The sequence below is a fragment of the Acinonyx jubatus genome, chromosome C1 (genome assembly GCF_027475565.1).
Source record: "Acinonyx jubatus isolate Ajub_Pintada_27869175 chromosome C1, VMU_Ajub_asm_v1.0, whole genome shotgun sequence".
Classification (NCBI taxonomy): Eukaryota; Metazoa; Chordata; class Mammalia; order Carnivora; family Felidae; genus Acinonyx; species Acinonyx jubatus.
In genome coordinates, this window is record NC_069381.1 from 115,141,943 (window position 1) to 115,166,603 (window position 24,661).

Sequence of the window (24,661 nt, forward strand, 5' to 3'; positions counted from 1 at the left end):
TATCCCCTTGGTCACCCGGCCCCAGACATGCTAAAGTGGATCTGCCTTGGCAATTACTGCTGCCCTTGCCTTGGGCCACTTTCCCTCCAGATGTTCAGAGAGGCTTCTTCCAAGTCTGTAAGATCCAGGTTCAATGTCACCTCCTCCGGGAAGCCTTCTCTGATTACACACTCGATGCATTTTTTTTTTTCATATTTATTCAACAAATATTTATTGAGCACTCACTATGTCCCAAGCACTTTCCAGGCAGAGGGGATATTCGAGGAGTTGGACTCCGGGCCTTGCCCTCTTGCAGCTTGTATGCTAGTGGGAAAGACAATCAATCAACGAAGATAAAAGGTGCCACGATTTCAGAGTGTAAAGTGCTATTGAAACACACACACACACACACACACACACACACACACACACACACACCAAGAGCAAGGTAAGTGGGGCGAAGAGTGTCCGGTCGGGGTCCGTCACATACAACTAGCCTCCCCCACCAACCACGGTGCAGCTGTGCGGACCCGCCCTGGGCGCGGAGTCAGGAGCGGCGCGCGGAGGAAGCCCGGGAGGTCGTCGGGGCGGCGGCGAGGGTCACCTGGGCCCCACCCTCGGCTCCAGGCCGCCGCCGCGCCGCCGCGCGCTCGCTCCCGGGAAGGGCGCGCCGGAGCGGGTCACCCAGGTGCGCGGCCTCCGGGAGCCACCGCCCCGCCGCGCGGCCTGGGGGGGGCGGGTCCGACCGTGGACCCGCCCCCGGGCCGTCCATAAATGCGCCGGGCCGGCCGGCACCCGGGTTCAGAGCGCGGTTTCCAGCTGGCGGCCGGACGTCGGCGCGGCCCGCGGCCGGTTTGCTGCCACGCCTGGGTCGCGGCGGGCGCGGAGCCGCAGCCATGCTGTTCTGGCACACGCAACCCGAGCACTACAACCAGCACAGCTCCGGCAGCTACCTGCGGTAAGGGCCGCGCCGCCCCGGCTTTACGGGCGCAGCCCGCGGGGCGCGGCCGGGGTCGGCTGGCGAGGCGCCGTCGGACGTCCCGGGGCGGGGCGGGAGCCGTAGGGCCCCGGGTCCCGAGCGCCCTCGCCGCGCCCCGGCCTTCCCGCTGTCCGCCCTTTGTGGACTGGGAGGAACGTCGCCAAGGTCCCGCCTAGGGACGGACGGACCCCGGCGGGGCCCGTCCTCCCTCGACGACCCTGGCGCGCGCGGAGCGCACACCTGCTGGCCGCAGCCGCCCAGTCCGGCCGCCTCCCCCGTCTCTCCTCTCCACGCTCGCGCGGGAAGAGAGAGGAAACTTCCTGCCGTCAGTCCGGTGCCCGTCGCGGGGAAGTCTGGTCCCCTGCTCTTTGCCCCTCTCTGCCCGGGTCCTTCTCCGAGCCTCGCGCCCTCTCCAGTCACCTTGGGCCGCGGGGCGAGTGAGCGGCGAGGGCGCGCTTCTGCCTCGCGCGCCGGCGGGCGGGGGCTCCGAGGAACAGGTGGCCCCCTCCTTCCAGGTGGTCTTGCGTTATCGGCCTGGGGCCCGCACGTTTATTACCCTTGATGGAAATCTTTCTTCTTCTGCAGGGACTTGACTAGTGCTCTTCAAAGGGAAAAGTAAGTCGTGCTTGTTTTTTTCAAAGTTCTCTCCCATCCCCTTTAAGGAAGTACAAGCCCCGTTAGCTTCGGTTCCTGGAGGATTGTTTTTCCCTGTTCTGCAGCTGGCTGGGCACTAATGGGCAGTCATTTCATTTTCTGAACTCGCCTGAACCAGCTTTAGCCTGTCTTTATTTCCATCCTAGTCACGGTTTATGAAATGTGCCTAATTTAACCCAAAGGGCATTTGGTATGGGCTCGGAGAAAGTGAGTCGTGAGACCCAGGGAGAGGGAGTCGCTGGCACTGGTAGCCCTGAAGTGAGAGCCATTCTGAGTGCCCCCCTACCCCCCCCCCCCCCCCCACTTTTTTGCCCCAAGAAGGTCTCACTCAGATGTAGCAGTTCACGTTATTTGGAAATCCTGGCTTCTGATAAGTATGCGTCCAGTAGTCCTCTCTGAAGCCATCGCCCTTCGGGAAGCAAGGAAATGATTGGGTTTAACTGATGTGTCTTCTGTTCCTTATTCCTGGGTCTGAGTAGTAGAAGGTGGCAGAGGGTAGCCTCTTAATTGAGGAATGATGGCTTCCCTGCAGACCCCGGTGATGTCATCCGAGGGAAGCTGCTGGGGGAGGGTGTGGGGGATGTCGGGAGTCCGCTGGGGGTTGTTAGACCCTGCAAAATTGTATCCGTTCACCTGTATGAACTGCCACAGTGGAGTCCCTTTTTATGGTACTGTGCCATGTGGTTACGGTTGTGGTGTTTTGGCCAAATTTTAGTTTGTGGCCATTAAATTTGTTGCCGTATCTTAAAAACAAGTTTGAAGGTGACCTTGAGTGGAATATGAGTGTATTTAAAACTTCCTGGATACTTAAAATGTCATCCCATTGGGGAATAATGCCCCACTGTGTAGGAGGCTCTTCTACTGAGATGGAAATTTGTCTGTGGAGTTCCTTAGATACCTTTTTAGGATTTTGGTGTTGTATTGGGGGTCAGGCGGTGGGGTGGGAGTTGGGGTGCAAGGTGCCCCAAAGCCATATTGGTTTCTGGGGTCATTTTGGGGCCACGGATAAGGAAACATTTGGTCCATGGTATTTATTTTATTTTTTATATTTTTACTTCGCTCTTTGGAAGCGAGGGTTTTCACCCTTATAGAGGCTGGCCTTGGTGAAGGCCAAGGTGAGGGTCCGTGACTATTGCCACTGGTTCCCGCAACTCCAGAGTGAGCGTCTTGTCCTTTTCCTTGGTTTTTATATTTTATTTTTGGTCTCCTCACGCTGCACCACTTGTGCAAATCGTCTGACCTTACCAGTAGTGGCCTTTACTCTTTTCTTCCTTTTTCTGTTTGATGTTCTCGTGACTTTTATTCCTTGGCAAATAAGGATGCCAGGCTTGAAACAAGTTACTGTTGAGTGATGGTTCTTACCACCCCTGCCTTTTCTTCTCCCTTTTTTTTTTAATTTAAAGGCAGCAGGCGCATGGATTATTAACTTAACATGGTCTGGGCAAACATGACCTTATGCAATCCCCAGGTGAGCAGGCCTGCCTACTTCTCCCATGTTCCTAGATAACCACTTAGGCTGGGAGTGAGCGCCAGTGTGGCAGAAGGAAAGTGTGGTGTTCGGAGGGCCAGGACAGCACTGCGCTCCTGTCTTTGGGCTGCACATGGTGGCCCGGGAGGCCCCCCCCCCCCCCCCCCCCAGCTCAGGAGAGTTTCCAGGTGTGCTCTGAGCCAGACTTTAATTCCCGCGAATGGTTTGGCATTGCTCGGGGGTGTGCCGGGTTTGTGTTTTAGAGACTACTGGTTTATTGTGTCAAATGAGGAACAGATTGTACCAGTGACTCTGTGGTTTATATAGTGAAGCGGGGTCAGTGGATGTGATTCATAACCCGGGACACCCAGAGGGAGGAGGGTGATCAAGATAAGGGCCCCAGCGCTTTTTTGGCACTGGTTTCCTAGCTGCTTGTAATTTAGAGGTCTTAAAGCCACTCCTGCTCACAGGTCATTTGCGTTCTCAAGAATTTCTTTTTCTCTTGTGAGGACACTTCAACAGTACATCTAGATACAAGTCCTAGGCTGATGTGAGACTGATTTTTTTTTTTTTTTTTTTTTTGGATAATGTCAGGGGGATTTGTTCAGAGGTGGAAGAAAAGAATCTCTGAGCATCTTGATGTTTTCCGGTTGGATAAAGAAAATTGAATTAAAGCCAAGGTCTTTCCTGCTTGTTTTGCATTTAGGAGATACTGTATGACCCTTAAAATTATGAGTCGACTGTCCTTTTTTTTTTTTTTTTTTTGAAGAGTGGTGGTGGTAGAATGCAATTCCTACATGTTTGCATAGTTTACAGAACCCTAAGGACAGGGGTGAATTGGCCTGAGAAGCCACCGGTGAATAGAATGGCTGACTTAAAAAGTTACAGGTTTTGTTCAGATTCTTATGCTAACCAAAAGCCAGCTTTCCTAAGGAGCAGTCTCCTGTGGATGGAAACCATGTGGCATTTACAGTTTACCCCACTGCCGCTGGTCCCTGTGACACAGAGAAGACTTCTGTAATTTGTAGATAGTAGATAAGTTTGCATTTTTGCCTCCTTGATTCGATTCTGTAAATGCCTGCAGGGCCACTGGGGACAGGTGTATTCTGTTGGAAACCTGCCTCTCTGAGCGTTGGTGATCGGGGTTCAGAAAGCTGAGCCAGCACGCTGCCCTGCATTTCGCTGCGCTGCCCTGGGTGCCCCTGGTCAGGATCCGCTTGTCCATTGAGGCTGTGTCTTCGCCCTGGGGCTCCCGGGGGGGCCCCATGCCTGACTGCCCCCTCCGTGTGTTGCAGCGATGTGCTCGCCCTGCCCATCTTCAAGCAAGAGGAGCCACAGCTGTCCCCCGAGAGTGAGGCCCGCCTGCCGCCCCTGCAGTACGTGCTGTGTGCTGCCACGTCCCCGGCCGTGAAGCTGCACGAAGAGACCCTAACCTATCTCAACCAAGGTAGTGGCTGGAACGCGGGGGCCGGGGCAGAGCCTGGGGGCCGGCGCGACCTCCCAGGAGGGATGGGGAGTTGGCCTGAATGACCCCCTTCTGGCTTCCTTACCTTGTCACAGTGGGGTTAGTCGGGAGGGAGGCTGTCGCGTCAGACACATGCATTTCCCAGCCGTGGGACCTCCCTGAGCCTCTGTGTCTTCATCTGCAGAGTGGACGCAGCAGCTGTGTTGTTATTCAGGCCAGCCGCGGGGTACGCGCGGTTTCTTGTGCACGCCCTCCGTGGGGCAGGTGCTCAGCGATCCGTGGCCACTGGTGTGATTACTGTTGACTGTGACCACGACCGATGTCCTTGCCTGGACGTAGATGGAGCACGTGAGGTATAGCGGACCTGCTGTCCTTTCTGGAGCCGCAGCGGTCCGTGGCGGGAAGACTGGCCCCGTCCTAATGCGCCACGGGGGCTGGACCCCGCACATGCCAGACGGAAGCCCTGTGTGGTGCTGGTGACAGGGCCGTGCACGCGTCCTGGGAGAAGTGGCGTGGGCTTTGCAGTCTGAATCTCAGGTCCGTGACTTTGAGCTGCCTTCTCTGTGCTCCGCGTTTTCACATGGAAACCCAGAAGTGTAATTTTGGGACATTCGAAAGGAATGAAGTTGTTCTAAGTGTCTGCGATGATAACGGCTGTTGGGCTGCTGATTGCCTTTATCAGGACACGTGGATCAGCGTCCCAACAGATGGCGTTTTTGCGGTTTCTGTGTGAGCCTGTGTGTGTGTCTATTGAACTTCCTTCCTGGGTCACCTCCTAGACACCCCGGCATCAGGTGGGTTCGCTGACCCTGTGTTTCTCCGTGGGGAGAGCAGAGGGGCAGGGAGCACAGCCGTGTCGGTGGGCCTGCACTGTCCTGCAGGGTGCCACGGCACTTTTGTCTTACGTGGGCTGCCTCCTTTCTGGAAAACTTGGGAGTCCTGAATTTGGAGGGCCAGCCAGGGGTGGAAATGCAGCCGGATCGTCGGCTGTCCTCTGCCCAGCTTCTGGCCGGGGGGACCAGCTGAGTGCCAGCAGGTGGCTCTGCGTCTTCTCCGGAAGGAAGCAAGCCCCCTCCCATCGTTGACATGACCCAGTGGAAGGGCATGCCTGTCCCCCTGGGTGACTCCCTGGCCTCAGCTGGTTGCCAGGCCCAAACTCAGTTAGCAGTAGGGGGCCTGACTCAGGCTCTGACTGTATTAGGTGGCCATGGGGAAGAATGCCTCTGGGCTGGTCTGTGGAGGGGCTTCCGCCATTTTCCTTTCTCTTTCAGAGAAGGTCAAACGCTACAAACTTGTGTACCTTTGCTTTCTTGTCTGGGCCTCTGCTCTTTTGTCTCAAGGTAGCCTGGAGAAATTGGCTCCTGTTTGCTGAGCTTTGAGCCCCGGGGCTGGTCTTGTTCTGGTCTTGTCCTGCGGTGCTGAGGAGTAAGTGGTTGGGGGCCACGAGTCTGGCCCTGGACACTGAGTGTGCACCTGCCTGCCTGCCCCGTCTGCAAGGCCTTTGCCTGCCTTCCCTGCCTTCCCTGCACCCCTCCCCCCTTTAATCAGCCAACTTTGGACCATGTTTGGCAGTCCGCATACCGGGCCTTTTTTAAGAGTTTCTCCTTTGTTCAGTGCAGAAAAGTTTAGAGGGGAAAAGAGTTGCCTCACGGTCTTACTATCCTGTGTCAGTTTGATGTGTTTACTTTAGATACTTTTTAAGTTGCATTTTCCTGATTATTAAAATAACACGTGCTCATGATAAACAATTTGGATGATTTAGACAAGTATAGGAAGACAACGGGAAGAGAAAAAATGTGAAATCTCCTAATTACACCTGAGAACCCCTGCTAACCTGATTTCCATGTGTATTTGTGAATGTATCTTTTAGAACTGTGACCCTACTCCAGAAGTATGTCTGCCTTTCATTTTTTTCTTTAATGTTTGTTTATTCTTGAAAGAGAGAGAGAGAGAGAAAGCCTGCGTGCACGTGAGCAGGGAAGGGGCAGAGGGAGGGGGGGGGCAGTGGAGACAGAATCCGAAGCAGGCTCCAGGCTCTGAACTGTCAGCACAGAGCCCGACGGACGTGGGGCTCTCACCCACAGACTGTGAGATCATGACCTGAGCCAAAGTCGGACGCTTAACCGACCAAGCCACCCAGGTGCCCCTGAACTTCTCTCATTTCATTCGAAATGCTTTGAGAACCTAAATTTTTGTAATGGTTGCAAGATATCACATGTTCTAGGTCTGTTGCTTCGAGCAGTGTCATGGATGGACACTCAGCTTTCAGTTGCTATCTTTGTGTGAAATGTTGATTAAAAAAAAAATTAATAAATTACCTTCGAAGTAGGATTACTGGATCGAAGCCTTCTCAGCAGAATGTCCCAGCAGGGCACAGTTTACTGTGTTTTTCCCAATATTGGATGTTGTGGCTTTTCATCTGAATAGTGAAACATGGAACTTAAAGCAGAATTTCTATCATCGGCGTTATCGTAAGCTAGCATCTGTCAGTCGGTGTGGTCAAATATTTATTGTAAAATAGGTTTCTTGATCTTTTAGATTTCTCCATCAATAATGTTCATGTTCTTTGTCCATTTTTCTATTGGGAGGTTTATGTCTCACTGATTGTAAGAGCACATCATATTAGAAAAGTATCAACTTTTAGTTGCTATATGTTGCAAACACTTTCTCTTGTTGGCTGCCAGCCGTTTATATTTATTGGGTAACAATTATATTTATGCTGTGGGATCTGTGTCATAATTTTTTTTTTCTGTGTAAAAATTTATTTGGAATGTCTATTGTAAAATCTTTCAGTCTCTTAAAACAGTTTTTCTTCTATGCTAAGAATGCCCACCCACCCCAAAATCACTTAGTAGTTTCCTAAATTTCATTTCATGGTTTCCAAGCTGTAACACTGAAATGCATTTGCAGTATTTTTTGAAACGTAGTAATTAGGCATTTAATGATATTTTGGATTATTATTACTTATATATATATTTTTTCAGCCTTACCAGTGAGATTTATACTGTCACATTACATTTGGAATTTATGATGTGATATAAAGGTCTAACTTTGTTTATTTTTCTAGATAGTTAACCTACTAGTTATTGCCTAGTTTATCCTTTTCTCACTGGCTTAAAATGCCGCTTTGGAAACATTTAAAAAAGCTGTATTCTAGGGTATTGGTCCAGAAACAACGCCTCGCCCCTTGTATAGGTATTTGTCCCGTAGCCCAGATATTCATTGATTCTTGCCCCCTTTCACACTGACCTGTTTATCGTGGCTTGGAAATTGTTTCCCTATTTGAGTGTAGAAGTCCCTTTAATCATTTTTCTTAGTTCCTCTTGATCATATTCTTACAGATGGATTTTACAACCACTGAATCTGCTTGGTATACCTTTTTTCTTTTTTTTTCACAGCGATGAGATGATACACTTTATGAAATTGTTTCTTGATTTTATTAAACACTCTTTTTGTAATAACATTTTTTTGTCATTAAAGCCTCTTTAACCTCATTTAAAATGTTTGCATGTTATTTCACTATTTTTTTTTCTTATTTAGGATAGCATAGTGGCATCACTGTTTGAAGAAAATATACAATGTAGTGTTTTGTTTTTTTTAGCATGTTTCCCATAATAGAGTGGAAAGTCTGAGGACAGAGCCATGTTTTATCTTTTTAAGTGCTGTATCCCTGCCATTAAGCTTGGTGCCTGTGATACCGAAGTAGGTGTTCTATTGATATTTAGAAAATTAAACCGTAGGCATGATTTACTTTCCATTCTATTTTTCTCTCCTCTCTTTAAAAAAAAAATTTAAATGTGTATTTATTTTTGAGAGAGAGACAGTGAGAGCCAGGGAGAAGCAGAGAGAGAGAGGGAGACACAATCCGAAACAGGCTCCAGGCTCCGAGTTGTCAGCGCACAGCCCAACGTGGGGCTCGACCTCATGAACTGGGAGGTCGTGACCAGAGCTGACATCGGACGCTTAACCAACTGAGCCACCCAGGCGCCCCTCTTCTCTCTTTGTTGCTGTTACTAATAATGCTGAACTGAATATCTTTTTCAGTGTCTTATATTTAAAGTAGTCTATACTTCTATGTCATAGGACACATTGTCAGTGATTCAGTTAAAAACAATGGTTTTGATACGTCATTTAAAACCTTTTTGGTTAATTGAAAAATTAGATATTAATGGTATTTTTTTTTTTAATTTTTAAAAATTTTTTTATTTTTTTCAGTAATCTCTACACCCACCATGGGGCTCAAACTCACAGTCCTGAGATCGAGTCACCTGCTCTTCTGACTGAGCCAGCCAGGCGCCCTGCTATTAACAGGATTTAATGTTTATTGCGTTGGCTCTGTGATGTCTGTTGTACTATTTCTGAGGCCACGCCATATCCTCTTCCTTAAAATGGTATTTTTAAAGCTCTGAAAACATGAAGGGATGCTCTGTCTGGAAGACATTTAAACCATCAGATGCTCATTTCTCGCCGTAGTGTCAGGACAGTGTGTTCCATATGGGTGTCTTCTCACCAAGCCTATGGCTGATTTTATATGTGGTAGAAATGATTTGTAAACAACGTATGTCTTCTTCCTCTGACATGGAGTCCTAAGAAGTGGGTGGACAGCTGTTGCATGGAGGTCTGCAAAGTCCCAGATCAACCTTTTTGTCAGTGGCCAGATCTTTCCTGAAGGCTGGAGCCAGAAGGCTGGGGTAGGGGGAGGAGTCAGGGAGAACCGAGGAGAGAGCCCCAGGCAATTTGTGTAGGGATTTCTGGCTTGTAGATAAGGAACAGCTTTGCAAGACTGGCTTGTTTTGGAGAAGGCTTTTGGTGTTTCCTTAAAAAGAACTCTTGAATCTTAAATATAGTAATAGGTTCTTACAGGAGTCATGAATGAACTTCCTGTCCTTCAGAATGAGAGGTGGTTTAGTGCAAAGAAAGAAAAGCCACAAGCAAAGGCAAGAACGAAGTGTGTGTGTGCGTGCAGGGGTGGGGTGGGGGTGCAGTTAAGCACACTGTCTATCTTGAAGAACCCTAAGTGGTTTAGGTTAACTAAGGTTGGGGGAACACGAAGAGTTTGAATGATACGGCTGGAGGGGTAGACCAGATGGCCGAGTTCTCCAGCTGCCTTGTGAAGGCTGAGCCATTGGGCAGCCACCTGGGCAAGTTACTTAACCTCTCAGTGCCTTCAATTCCCCATTTATAAAATGAAGGAAATAAAGTCCCTACAAAGAAAATGCTACTATGTGGACAAAATGGGTTAATACCTGTAGAGCCTTGAAAGGGGTGTCTGGCACATAGTAAGCACTCAAAATTGGCCATTATTAATAAATAGAAACCTGTTTACCCTAATTCTGTTTTTGAGAGAGAGAAGGTGCAAGTGAGTGAGGGACAGAGAGAGAGAAAGAGAGACTCCTACAAAGGTAGATAGAGAAGTGGGGCTCACCTGAAGCAGGGCTTGAGCTCCCCCGATGTGGGACTCAAACTCACAAACCATGAGATCATGACCTGAGTGGAGGTCAGAAGCTTAATGACTGAGTCACCCCAGCGCCCTTTATCCTGTTTGTAATTCAAAGATGAACACAGGTTGGTTCTAGAGCTAAGAATTGCAAGGTGGGAGCTTTGGGACAGATTAAAGGCAGGAAGGCCTGCTGAACTTTTCTTTTCTACATTCACTGTACAACCAGATGATAGACATAACCTGGAGGAGACATTTCCTACACAGGCTGTTAAAATACCGTCTTTAATTTTGTGATTCCAGAAGGTATCGGACCCCTCCCTAGATGATGTCACCTGTTGTGTCGACGATTGCTTTGCTTGGATCCTCAACCATGTAAAGCTTTGTGGAGGACCTCTGCCTTTAGTGTGATACTTTGTTCAGCCCTGTAGAATTTACAAACTCTTTCTGATGTTCTCTTTTGAATAATTCCCCCAAAATGTATGATCCCCATATTACAGGTAGGCTGAGAGAGGCTAAATCTCCTGTGTTAGGCAGTTAGGCAAGTCTGGGGAGTGGTTGAGCAGGGGTGTGATAATGAATGGAGTTCTGGAAGGAGAGAGGTGTTTTTTTTTTTTTTTTTTTTTCCTGGCCTGGAACTTCCTACAAGGCAGGATTCTCTGCTGGGCACTTCTGGGAGCGATACCTGCCACCTGGTACTCCTTATGCAGTTCTCAGGATGAGTGTGTGAAACTTGGAGGGGAGACAACTTGTGGAGGAATGGAAGGGGGTAGAAAATGCCTTCTTGAGCAGAAAGCATAATCAGTTGCTCTTCCCCTCCCCTCCCCCGCCCTTTCAGGCTCTCCACCCACCCACAGTGACCTGAGGGAATGGCCAGGGAGATAAGAACTCAGGGCGGGGAAGTCTTGTCTTCCAGCTCCAAGACCAAGAATGAATGGCCGCCGTCTTTTGACCAGCTTCTGCTCTAGGGGAAGTCACTTAATCTCTAGAAGCCTCAGTTTCCTCACCTGTGGGATGGAGATGGTTTCATTTTTGTGTTGCTCTTGAGAATTAAGTGAGCAACAAGAATCTGGCAAGTGGTAAGCAGAGTTATGTGTCCCCTGTCCCCAGTTTTTTTATTAAAAACATTTTTTTATTAATGTTTATTTTTGAGAGAGAGAGAGGGAGACCCAGAATCTGAAGCAGGCTCCAGGCTCTGAACTGTCAGCAAGGAGCCTGATGCGGAGCTTGAACTCACAAACCGTGAGATCATGATCTGAGCCGAAAACAAGAGTTGGACGCTTCACCGACTGAGCCGCCCAGGCGCCCCTACTTCCGTTTTTTTAAATACTTCTACCCAGCACGTCAGTGAGCCTTCGTGTTCACATATCTTTGTGCTTAAGCAGGGGTGAGACTATCTGCAGGATAAATATCCAGAAATGGAATTGCCAGCACAAAATTTCAACAGATATTGCCATACTGCCCTGCAGTGAAGGTGCACTTATTTGTACTTGTATGAACAATAAGTACTGAATAATTGTTTAGTTCTCCCTGCCGTATCATCTGTCCCTTGATTCTACCACACCTGGAATATAAAGTCCTCGAAGGCAGAGCCCTGGTTCACTGCTGCTCCTAGTTCAGTGCCTGGAATACATGACTTCTTTGAGTGAATGAAGAACTTCCATTCTTCTATACCTTTGCCAAAACGTTTTCACCTCAAAAACCTTAAAATAGGGGCACCTGGGTGGCTCAGTCAGTTGAGCGTCCAGCTCTTGATTTTGGCTCAGGTCACAATCCCAGGGTCGTGGGATCAAGCCCTGCTTTGGATTCCATGCTTAGCATGAAGCCTGCTTAAGATTCTCTGTCTCTCTCCTTCTGTCCATCTCCCCTGCTTGTAAGTGCATGTACACACACATACTCTCTCTCCCCACCCCCCCAAACCCACCGAAAAACCCACTTAAAGTAATGGGGAAAGCATAACATATTTGTGCTGTAATATTTGTTTCCTTAATGATACTGAATATGTATTTTATTTTTGAATGTTGTTTTTAAGTAATCTCTATACCCAATGTGGGCTCGAACTCGCAATCGCGAGATCAGAAGTCCTATGCTCCACTGGCCGAGTCAGTCACGTGCCCCTGAATCTGTATATATGTTTTTTGTTATTTGGTTTTTACTGTTCTGTTTGCTTTTCATGTGCTATATACCTATTTGTCAAGTGGGCTTTTTATCCTTATTTATTTGTATAGGCTCTTTGCATATTTGGGATAACGCGTTAGAAATATTTTTCCACGTTTTGATTCATTCTTCATTCATTTGTTTGCTTGTTCTTTCTTTTATGCCATATAGGTTTTTACAAGTTTTCATGGGATCAGGGGGTGCCTGGGTGGCTCATTTGGTTGAGCATCTGGGCTCAGGTCATGATCTCGCAGTTCTGGGGTTCAAGCCCTGCATCACATTGGGCTCTGCACTAACACGGAGCCTGTCTGTCTCCCTCTCCCTCTGCCCCTCCCCAGCTCATGTGCTCTCGCTCAAAAACAAATCAACATTAAAATTTTTTTTTTTGTGGGACCAGGTTGTTGGATTTTGCCTTGATTCGTTTTGTCCCATTCTTCATATCCCATTTAGGAAATATCTTCTCTACCTCAAGATTTTGGTTTATTCACCTGTTTTTAAAAAATGTTTTTCCCAAGTCTTTGACACTGTGGCATTTGTGCAGGTGTGTAAGGAATGAAGCAGGAATCCACCTCCATTACTTCCCAGGTAGACATCACGTTGTCCCTCCGTAATTTATAAATATGGAGCCTTCACGTAGTAGAGCTCTGTGCAGCCGTAAAAAGCATTAGGCAGATCCGTGCGTTCATCCATGAAAGATAGCCAGCATGTGGTGTCAAGGTTAATAAAGTCTTTCCCCTTCTTGGTAACATCAGTTTGGATGACTCTATTCGTTATCCTTTCTTAGTACCTGGGTGGCAAATGAAAAGCTGGGATGTGCCCAGGTTCTGGTTCTGGCTCTCTCTTCTTTCCCAGCTTACTGAACCTATTTTCAGCCTGTGCTTTCTACGAAAAACAGAACACCGCCTTCGGGTGTTGTTTGGAGAATTAAATGATATATTTGTTGCTGTTTTTTGTTCTTGGCATGCATGGGTACTTTACTTTGGGTACATAAAATTTAGAAACAGCAAAGAGTGTTATAAACCGCATAACATAGGTTAAAAAAAAAAAACTCACGGAACAAATGCTTTCCCAATAGTCAGTTCTCCATGATTAATCAACGAATGGGTATGGTTGTTGTCGATTGGTTCTTTGTTTCTTCATTGTTTTTAAAATTGTGGGACGTTTATTGACATGAATACAAGGTTAGTTGGACAGATTGTTTATCTCAGCTCAAAGCATATAGAAATGATTTTTAATGTTTCAGAGGTCTCCTGGTCATGTCAAACTTTAGTGGACCAATTAAGTGAAAATATAACACTGTACAGTCTACTTCCAGAGCGTCCGATGAACTAGGAATGATATAGTCATAAGAATTCTCTTAATACCATCTATATTCTGGAAACACTATGTTAGAAATGAGAACAATTCTACACCAGTTCAGTAACCTGGTAAGTGAAACAGGCCTCCATCAGAGTTAATTAATTAATTTTAAAAGTTTATTTATTTTGAGAGAGAGAAAATGAGTGGCGGAGGGGCAAAGAGAGGGGGAGAGAAAATCCCAACCCATCTGTACTGCCCGCATGCTGCCTGATGTAGGGCTCACAAACCCAACCGTGGGATCATGGCTTGAGCAGAAACCAAGAGTCAGCTGCTTAACTGAGCCATCCAGGGCCTCTAGAGCTAATTTAAAGAGAGAAGACACCTCAGGTGACCTGCTGTGCTTGTAGATGTTTAGTGATTGGCTTCTGTGAATCTGAATCCAATCTGCCCATCCCCCCTGTGTCCCTCCCTCACAGCTAACCCCTCCTGCTCCGATGGGGGCCTGATGACTAAGGGGATGTCCTGATCTATTTAAAATGTAGGTGTTCTTGTTTTTCAAGCGTTGGGAGGCCAACAGATAAGGAGACAATTGCCATTGAAAGATAGCTCCTACTCCTCAAGAGAAGGGGGCACACCCCACCATGCAGGGGGGTACCAGAGTCCCTCAGGAGGCAGAGAGATTGAGGGGAAAAATCTGGATGGGAGCCTTTACAGTGGTTTCTAGGAGAAGGAATGGGCGAGGCAGAATAAATATGTGTAGGAGTAGCTCTGGGGCGTAGGGGCTCTCCCAACTCTGGTACCCAGCCCTGGAGTGGCCTAGGCAGGAGAATAGTGGCCTAGAGGGAAAGCTCTGGGAGGAGGTGGTTGGGGTGTGGTCTGTGGCTTGCTCGGTTTGCATATGAAAGCCACACACAAAGGCTAGTTATTTATAATCTGAGAACTGTCTAGCCCTAGGAGGGTTTGCGTTAGCAAGGCCCCAGATAGCAAAGCAGCCGGAAACATGGTTAACTAATTAATTGAGTTTTAAAATGTTTATTTATGTTTTGGGGGGGAGGGGCAGAGAGAGAGAGAGAGAGAGCGCACGCGAGAGAGAGAGCGAGAGAGCGAGAGAGAGAGAAAGGGAGACGAGGGAGAATCCCAGGCAGGCTCTGCGCCCTGGGCAGACCCAGGGCTTAGTCTCCCTACCCTTGAGATTAGGACCTGAGCTGAAATCAAGAGTCTGCCGCTTAAATGATCGAGCCATTCAGGGGCCCCAGAAACATGGTAAATTTAATACGTGACCTTGGGTGCTGCCCTGGGCTGCAAGTGGAATAGTGGGCACAGAGGAGCTATGTGAGAAAAGCTACATTTCAGACTTAGAGTCAGCCAGTTTTTTCTTAGTTGTCTGAGCTTCCTCTCAGTCTGCACAACCACCGCAAACTTTCTTGAGCCATAATCTCACGGGAGCTGGTCTCCCTTTGCTCTCTCCGGGCCTTTGACCATCTCCCGGTAGGAGCCACAGTCTGGATGTGCAAGCCTGATGTTTCCACGCACCTGGGGAAGCCTCCCTGTTTCTCAGCAGTAAGTTTCCTCCCCCATGGTTTTCTACAGGGTTGCATGTCCTGATCTACATGCACTCGGGCAGTGTAGACTTTGAGCAGCGGCTCTTTGAATCTCCCTTGCTACCTGTGCATTTCCGCACTGGAGAGCTGCCTGCTCTGGTCGCAGACCTTTGATTTGAACCTCAGGTGCTTTGTGCGCTTAATTTTTGTTGCGTCACTTATGAAATCCTCTGTTTCTCTCTCTAGGCTTTTTAGGGAAACGCGAAGAGCATTGCTGAGTTTCTTCAAAATGACCTCTCATCGTCTTGGTATTTGTCCTGTGACTCTTTGTCTGATGTCAAGGTGCTGTCATTCGGGTAATCTCTAGGCAGAGCCGGGAGTGTGTCATCTCGGAGATTTTGGCTGGTTTCCTTTGTCATCACTGTCCTGTTCCCTTTGTGTGTTGTTCTGCAGTCACTTTATTCTTTTTTTTAAATTTATATCCAAGTTAGTTGGCATCTAGTGCAACCATGGTTTCAGGAGTAGATTCCTTAGTGCCCCTTCCCCATTTAGCCCATGCCCCCTCCACACGCCCTCCAGCAACCCTCTGTTCTCCATATTTAAGAGTCTCATGTTTTGTCCCCTCCCTGTTTTTATATTATTTTTGCTTCCCTCCCCTTATATTCATCTGTTTTATATCTTAAAGTCCTCATGTGAGCGAAGTCATATGATATTTTTCTTTAATTTTGCTTAGTATAATACCCTCTAGTTCCATCCACGTCGTTGCAAATGGCAAGATTTCATTCTTTTTGATTGCCAAGTAATACTCCGTTGTATATATATACCACATCTTCTTTATCCATTGATCCATCGATGGACATTTGGGCTTTTTCCATACTTTGGCTATTGTTGCAAGTGCTGCTAGAAACATTGGGGTGCATGTGCCCCTTCGAAACAGCATACCTGTATCCCTTGGATAAATTACCAACTAGTGCAATTGCTGGGTCGTTGGGTAGTTCTATTTTAATTTTTTGAGGAACCTCCATACCGTTTTCCAGAGGCTGCACCAGCTTGCGTTCCCACCAGCAATGCGAAAGAGGTCCTCTTTCTCCGCGTCCTCGCCAACATCTGTTATTGCCTGAGTTGTTAATGTCAGCCATTCTGACAGGTGTGAAGTGGTATCTCATTGTGGTTTTGATGTGTATTTCCCTGATGATGAGTGATGTTGAGCATTTTTTCATGTGTCGGCCATCTGGATGTCTTCTTTGGAGAAGCGTCTATTTATGTCTTTTGCCCATTTCTTCACTGGATTATTTGTTTTTTGGGCGTTGAGTTTGATAAGCTCTTTGTAGATTTTGGATACTAACCCTTCACCTGATATGTCGTTTGCAAATATCTTCTCCCATTCTGTCGGTTGCCTTTTAGTTTTGCTGATTGTTTCCTTCTCTGTGCAGAAGCTTTTTATTTTTGATAAGGTCCCAATAGTTCATTTTTGCTTTTGTTTCTCTTGCCTCCAGAGATGTGTTGAGTAAGAAGTTGGTGCGGCCAACATCAAAGAAGTTTTGCCTGCTTTCTCCTAGGGATTTTGATGGCTTCCTGTCTTACATTTAGGTCTTTCATCCCCCTTTTTTTTTTAATGTTTATTTTTTGAGAGAGCGAGATAGAGCACAAGCAGGGGAGGGGCAGAGAGAGAGGGAGACACAGAATCTGAAGCAGGCTCCAGGCTCTGAGCTGTCAGCACAGAGCCTGACGTGGGGCTCGAACCCACAAACTGTGAGATCATGACCTGAGCCGAAGTCTGGCGCTTAACCACCGAGCCACCCAGGTGCCCCGGTCTTTCATCCATTTTGAGTTTATTTTTGTGTATGGTGTAAGAAAGTGGTCCGGGTTCATTCTTCTGCATGTCTCTGTCCAGTTTTCCCAGCACCACTTGCTGAAGAGACTGTCTTTATTCCATTGGATATCCTTTCCTGCTTTGTCAAAGATTAGTTGGCCATACGTTTGTGGGTGCAGTCAGTCATTTTATTCTTTTACCTGCCCTCTTGAGCATCTTTGTGGTCAAGAAGCTTTTTAGGCTCTCCTGAAGCTGACCATTTTCTTCAAAACCAATCACTATTTCTGTCAGTATTCAGCATTCTTCTGGGATATTTTTGAGGTGTCTTTGGCCTCAGTCACTTGGGACCAGAAGGGTTTTGATGCCTCTGCCAGCGACCATGTCTGTCCACGCAGACGAGCCATCGTTACTCCATAGAATGAAATTTTAGGGGACTCGCTTTCTGTTCTTTCTCGAGGAGGTCTCCCGTACCCCCGGTGAAAAGGTGGACTCGTTCGTATCTTTGTTGTGTGCTGCTGAGCACAGAGTTTGCAATGCCAGAGGACTGGCACCCCGTTGCAGGGAGGCTCTGGGGGCTTCTGTAATGCGTCCAGTCTGCTCACTGCCTTGACGTATTCTTTAACTTGGGCAGAAAGTCTTTTGTTTTCCTGCAAAATACCTTGGCTTTTTACTGTAAAAGCAGTCAAACTAGCATATACCCAAATTCCCGGGGGAAACCTCAAACAGACTTGATCCTAGTGCCCATAATTCAGACAGCCTCATCAGAGCACTGTGCAGCTGTCACATGGTCAGCAGCAGTGACATTTATGTGGTCATCAGCAGGCTCTCCCTGGCACCAAAGGGCACTGCTGCCGGCCAGGGCCCTGAGTGTCTTACCCCTAAACCAAACAAGCAGTAGGCAACCAGGACAGACCATCAGGCTGAGGGGACAGGGTACCCAGAATGAATGAACTCCGGTCACTGCACAGGTGGACAAAAGTTTATAATTTGTATGGTACGTCATACTTAAATGCTAGGTGTATTGCCGGGTCTCAATAAACGTTAATTCCCTTCTGTTAAGTTTGGCTGTTTTCCACAGCTGTTGGGAAGGGAGGAGAGCAGGAAGGGAGGTCAGGGTAGGACCAGCTTAATCTGGTCTCTGTATTGATTGATTGATTTATATTTATATTTTGTTTTTTTAGATGTTTATTTTTGAGACAGTGTGCGTGTGTGTGTGTGTGCGTGCGCGTGCGGGAGGGGCAGAGAGAGAGAGAGAGAGAGAGAGAAGGAGACAGGGACAGAGGATCCGAAGTGGGTTCTGAGCTGTCAGCACAGAGCCTGATGCAGGGCTCAAAATCACGAGCCTTGAGGTTATGCCCTGAGCCAAAGTCAAGACGCTCAACCAGCTAAGCCACCCAGGTGCCCCTGGCCTCTGTGTTTTTAAACGGTTTTATTGCGATGCAGTTCACATACCATATAATCCACCTACTTAAAGTACACAATCCATGTTTTTTAATATATTCAACTAAATGGATCATACCACCACCACTATTAATCTTAGAATGCTTTTGTCCCTCTTAAACTCTGCACCTGTTAGCAAGCAGACCGTCTCCATTTTCTCCTTCCTCCCCACCTCCAGCCATAGGCAGCCACTATCTACTTTCTATCTAAAAATTTGCCTGTTCTGGATACTTTCTGTATAAAGCATTATACAAATGGTGGTCTTCTGTGACTGACTTCCTTCTCTTAGCATAATGTTTTGTTTTGTTTTGTAAAGATTTTATTTTTGAGTCCTCTCTCCACCCAATGTGGGGCTTCAATTCACAACCCCAAGATCAGGGCTCGCATGTTCATACCGGGCGCCCCTGGTATGTTTTCACGGGCCATCCGTGTTGTAGCATGGATCGGAACTTCATTCTTTTTCATTGCCATGTAACACTGGTGTGTGGGTGGGCCTTATTTTATTTGTCCATTCTTTCGTTAATAGACGTTTGGGTTGTTTCCACTTCTTGGCATATTATGAATATGCTGCTATGAATATTCATGTACAAGTGTTCGCGTGGACCTGTATTTTCATTTTCTTATGAATGTATCTAGGGGCAGAATATCTGGGTCATATGGGGACTCCATTTAAATATTTGAGGAACTGCTAGACTGTTTTCCAAAGCAGCTGCCCCATGTGCTAGCAGCATACAGGAGGATTCTAGTTTCTTCACCTCCAGCACTGATTATTGTCCATCTCTGTGATGGTGTAAGGATGGGATGGTGGAGGCCTCTTCTGGTGGCCACGGTGGCTGTCTGCTGGCATCACATGGAGCAGGGGACCTCAAGGCATGGCCACAGCCTGGCCGCAGAAGCAAACTGAAGCCAGAGGCTCGAACGCCATGAGAATTCTTCGCCTTTCTTGCCTGTTCCTCTCTGGGAATCTGCTTTATACTCTTTCTGCCTACCAGCTTCCCAGCTTCTGTGGCCAGAGGGCAGACAGTAAGGCCACCAAAAGCTGCTGAGAACATAGGCCCTCAGCCCACCCACCCAGAGGGGCTGGTGTTCTCATTCCCTGCCTGTGGTTTGGCATTCCCAGGGCGGGAACCATTGGCCAGGCCAGGTTACATGCTCACCTGCCGGGATGTGGCCAAGAGCCGGGCCCTCTGTAAGCATGGCTGCTCCCACCCTCTCCCTTTCTCCATCCTCAAGCAGTTCCTCGACATGGTCCCTAGGTGCTTGCTCTTCTGGAAGGCCTGACGGTGAGGGGAAAGCGGTGAGGGGAAAGCACAGACGGGGACTACAAAGTCCTTCAGCTTGCCAGAGGCTGCGAGAGAAAGTGGGGCTGCCCCAGGGCCAGAATGTTGGGGGTTGGGATAGGAGTGACCAGGAACTCTGGCTCCTACCTCCAAAATCTTGGCCAGTAAAGGGCATGTGGACACGTCAGCCCAGGATATGGTGCAGGGCAGGTCTCAGAGGGGAGGGGACCGAGTGAGTCACAGCTCTGACCTGATCTTTGAGATTTGGTTTTCTACTCTTTACTGTTCTTTGTCCTAGTAGTTTACCATTCGTACCCCTGCCTGAGCAGGAGGAGACCTATCTCTCCACACCCATATCTGGACTCTATGTTGTCAGCCTTTTAAACCTTTCTAAAATGCATATATATGAAAATAAGCTCCTTATTTTAATTGGCATCCACCTAATTTCTCATAACTGTTATGAGTGTAATTGAACATCTTTTTATATGCTTACGTTTCTTTTACAAAAGACTGGCAGTTTATATCCCTTGCTCATTTTTCTGTTGCCATTTTGCTTGTTGCTCTGCAAGAACCATCGTGTTAAGTTGAACCATAAGCAGTTACCACTTACTTTAGCTTACCATTAAATTCACCAGTTAAATTGAAAAGGGTTGACTATCTGTAGTTACTTATTGTTCATTTTAATAGAGTAAAGATTCAATTTAGCACTGTGGCTGGATGCCAGTTCAACATACAAAAATCAGTGAATTTCCTATGAACCAGCAATAAACACACAGGAGACAAAATAGGAAGAAGATAGGCTAATTCCTAGCTTATGATTATGACCATTCCTGGGTCCCCTCGAGGTCTGCTGTCCACATTTGTAGGTGGAACTTGGGAATCCAGAGCATTTTGGGAGGGAGAAGAGAATAATTTTAGACTTAAGGAAAAGTGTCCGAGGGGATTAAGAGATACAAAGTGTCAAAAATAGTATCGATATTCTATACAGCTTCCCATAATGTTAACATCACATATAAACATGGTACAGTGGGGCACCTGGCTGGCTCAGTCAGTGAAGCATGCGACTTTTGCTCTCAGGGTCGTGAGTTTGAGCCCCACAGTGGGTGTAGAAATTATAAATAAATAAACTTGAAAAAATAAAGAACCTCATAAGCTTTGTATAGTTTTCAGTGAAAAAAAAAAAGTAAAGAACCATGGTACAGTGGTTGAAACCAGGTACTTCCATTGCTGTGATGCTCTACACCTCTACTCGTCTTGCATTTTACCACTGCCTCTGTTGCTGACCTTTTCTGCTCCGGAATCCAATCCAGATCCCACGTGGCATTTTTTTGTCTGGTTTTCTTAGTCCCCTGCAACTGGTGATAGTCCCTCAGTCTTCTCTTGTCTTCTATGACCTTCAGACTTAAAGAGTGCTTACTGGTTAGTTATTTGGTAGAATGCGCTCAGTTTTGGTTTGTTTGATGTTTTTATTTTTTTATTTTTTTTTAATGTTTATTTTTGAGAGAGAGACAGAGTGTGAGTGGGGGAGAGTGAAGGCAGAAAGGGGGGGGAGGGGAGGTGGGGGGCACAGAATCTGAAGCAGGTTCCAGGCTCTGAGCTGTCAGCACAGAGCCCGATGTGGGCCTGGAACCCACGAACTGCGAGATCATGACCTGAGCCGAAGTCAGATGCTTAACTGACTGAGCCCCCCAGGCGCCCCTTGTTTGATGTTTTTAAATAATGAGATTGAGGTTTTGTTTTTTGGCAAGAATGCCACAGAAGTGACATTGTGCCCAGGCTAGTGTATCCTATTAGGGGTTCATGATGCTGATTTGTCTCATTGCTGGTAGTGCTGGCCTTGATAAGTTAGTATGTCGGCCAGGTTCCTCGGCTGTGAAGTTGGTATTTTCCCCTTTGTAATTAATAGATATCTTGGGGTGGAGGAGATGGTTGGAGACTATGCTGATACCTTGATTGTCCTCAAACTTATGCCCACTCTTAGTTGATCGTTTGGTTGATCGTTTTTGCACCAATTTCTACTGCAGCATTTGCTTAGTGGTGATTTTCTGTTTATTTCTCTTTCTACATTTAGTAATTGGAATGCTACTGTCAGAAGGAGCTTTTTCTTCTCGACCGTTAATTTATGCACTCACTAATCTATTGCATGAGTTCGGACCTGTGGATGTTTATTTTACTCTCTGGGTTAAAATTCAGCATTATTGTTTCTGAGTTCTTGTCCAATTTGTGCCAGTTGTGGCTAGTGGGGGCTCCTTCCGATGGGCCTCCGTGACACTTTGACACGCCTCTCTCCTTTTTCTGAGCCTGCTCTCACTTTTGGTGCTACAAGATGAGCCTCTTGAATTTTGCCTGCTCTGGCCCTGGAAACAGCCCCTTCTCTAAAGAGTTTCTAGGACACGGACACCTTTACTTTGTACGTACGCACACATACTTCCTGTGTGTGTGTTCGGGATCCATTGTGTGCCGGGCATGATGCCTAGTCCCTGACACGAGTGGCTGTGGGGAGGTTAAGTGCCCTGTCCAAGGTCACACAGGTGACAGGCCATCATCAGGACCTGGGTGTGTTGATGGCAAAGCCTTTTCGCAGAAGCCTGCCTTGTGTCGACACATTGGCATGGTAGTGCCCACATGCAGGTGACAAGACAAAGTCCTGTGCGGGACACAGTGTGTACGGTGTTAATGCTTCCTCCACCTGCTCTTGCTACCTGACGGCTGGCGGTCAGCCCTCCCTTCTCGGAGGTAATGACGGCCTCCATTATGTTTTATATGGTATTAATTACCCAAAGCAGTAACTTTGGGAAAGTAAACAACCTTTAAATCTTGGCTGGCCCAGGCAATTGCCTCCTGTTCTTGGGAACACTGTGATCTGGGCAGGAGGCCCTGCACCGGGTTCCGCTCACTGGGCACAGCCGCTCCTGAGGGAGCGCCTGGTGGGCATGGCCTGGGGGAGGCCAGTAGGGCTGGGCCTGCTCTGGGCAGCAGAGGTGTCCCCCACCTGCCCCCCCCCCCCCCAGACGGTGGCAGAGAGACTCAGGTAGCCCTGGTAGAGTCGCCCCAGGGCGTGTCCCAGTGTGGCTGCCTCCTGGCCGTGTGACCTTGGGTGGCCGGGTCACTCGGTGCGCAGAGCTCTTGTGAGGGCTGCAGGAGTCTGTCTGTGCAGCACTGAGTGCAGTGGTCAGTGCATGAGTCGGGCTCAGTACCTGAGCGCATTTCACGCCCTTTCGCAAATGCTAATTGTGACTGGTACTGGTTGAACACTTACTGCATGCCAGGCTGCAAGTACGTTATCTCATTCAGTCTCCCAACCACTCTGCAAAGGACATTTTGCAGATGAGGAGGGGAAGATTCAGAGAAAGTCATCAACTTGCCAGGATATGGGAAAGTCTAGGCTCAACGCCAGTGCATCTGACCTGACCCCGGCTGCCCTCCCCGTTCTTGTCTTGGGCCAGGCCACAGGCTGCTGAGACTTTGCCATTCACTTGCAACATCACCTTGGGTACATCAGTATCTCTCTGGGCCTTGGTATCCTCCCCTCTAAAATGGGCACAGTCATAATGCACTGTGGGTTGTCAGGGTGGGCTCTCAGAGAGACGCTGGGCACTCCCTGTGTCTGCCCTTGTGTGCACGTGTTTGGTGTTTTGTTTATTGGATGAAGTCTGTTTTCCCCAAATGCCCATCTGTCTGGTTGGGTTTTGGGTGCTGGCCTGGCACTGGGAAAAAGAATACCAATCATTGTTGGGCATCTGTTACATGCCTGGGACAGTATGAGACACTCCCTACTGTTTGTTTCATGTTTTTCAAATTCACGTGTAATATATTTCTAGTTTTCAACAACGTTAATGCTGAAGATGTATATAATTTAAGAGGGAAAGGTCCTTTTCTGTCAACTGTTAGATACGTATATTAGACTCAGAAGTATAAGGGGGCATGTATAACATTTAAAAATAAAAGTGCAGTTACATCGTGAACATGATGTTATTCAGCAACTTTTTTGATGGGGTATTTGCATCGTAGACTGTGCGTATCCTCAGTATTGATGGGTATTGTCAAAATACCCAATAGGCTGTGATGTTATCTGTCCCACCTCTAGTGTGTTTGAGAGTCCACGCCCATATTTTGTTCTTTGGGGATGCTAGCAGTCGGTTAAATTTTTGCCAGTCTGATAGATGAAACTCGCATTGCATCATTGCCATTTGGCATTTCTTTGACCATCAGGGAGGCTGGGCATCTGTTCATGTTCTTCTTGGTGTGACTGACTAGTTCCAGCTCTGTTAATTGCTTTAAGGAATTAAAAAAAATTTTTTTTTTAAATCTTTATTTTTGAGAGAGAGAGAGACAGAGACAGAGTGTGAGCAGGGGAGGGGCAGAGAGAGAGGGAGACACAGAATACGAAGCAGGCTCCAGGCTCTGAGCTGTCAGCACAGAGCCCGATGTGGGGCTCGAACTCACACACCATGAGGTCATGACCTGAGCCAAAGTCATAGGCTTAGCCGAATGAGCCACCCAGGCACCCCTGCTTTAGTAAGGGAACTTAATATCAAATCCTGCCACCATTAATTCTGAGCCTGTCACATGCCACTACTGCACAAGAGGGTGGAATGTGAATGTGTGTTTGTGTGTGTGTGCACGCGCAACTCTGGTTCAGGTAAACCAGTAGCTGGCCTGTCCTCAAGAGCTTCCAGTCTAGCTGAGGACCTCCAACTTAGGCATTGTGCAAGAAAGCCAAGGGGCAAAGCTGCGAAGCATCAAAAGAAGTTGGGAGGGAGGGAGAGGGAGAGGTCAGCAGAATGTCAATGTCTATAAATAAAGTTTTATTGGACCACAGCCACACCCATTCACTCGTGTTGTGTATGGCTGCTTCCTTGTTACAGTGGCAGAGTCGAGTAGTTGTGACAGGTAACCTTATGGGCCACAAGGCTGAACATAGTTACTGTCTGGCCCTTTAGGGAGAAAGTTGGCTGATGCCTGGGCTAGAAGGTGTTAGATATTACGGGTTGTGAGGGAAGAGGGGATGAAGGTCTGTTGAGCACTTGTCTGGAGTGGGTGCAGTGTAAAGTGCCCGATGTATATTTTCCTTGGAAGAGGTTGCTCTTGTATCCCATGTAGTCCTTGCCCTCCTTCTTCCATTCCTGGTAGTGCTCCTGCAGGGTGG

The 24,661-nt window shown here is 47.7% G+C and overlaps 1 protein-coding gene across 4 annotated transcripts in view; it reads left to right on the forward strand.

Moving 5' to 3' along the window:
* The first annotated feature begins 764 nt into the window (after nt 1–764).
* TFCP2L1 (transcription factor CP2 like 1) overlaps nt 765–24,661 on the forward strand; it is a 61,693-nt gene continuing 37,796 nt past the window's right edge. For 2 of the 4 annotated variants that reach the window (XM_027056006.2, XM_053214883.1), the window contains exons 1-3: nt 765–937; nt 1,544–1,573; nt 4,376–4,527. In XM_027056006.2, coding sequence (XP_026911807.1) covers nt 876–937; nt 1,544–1,573; nt 4,376–4,527 — 244 coding nt within the window. In that variant the 5' untranslated portion in view covers nt 765–875. The remainder of the gene's footprint in view (nt 938–1,543; nt 1,574–4,375; nt 4,528–24,661) is intronic. The other 2 variants (XM_027056007.2, XM_053214884.1) reach the window with 1 other exon arrangement.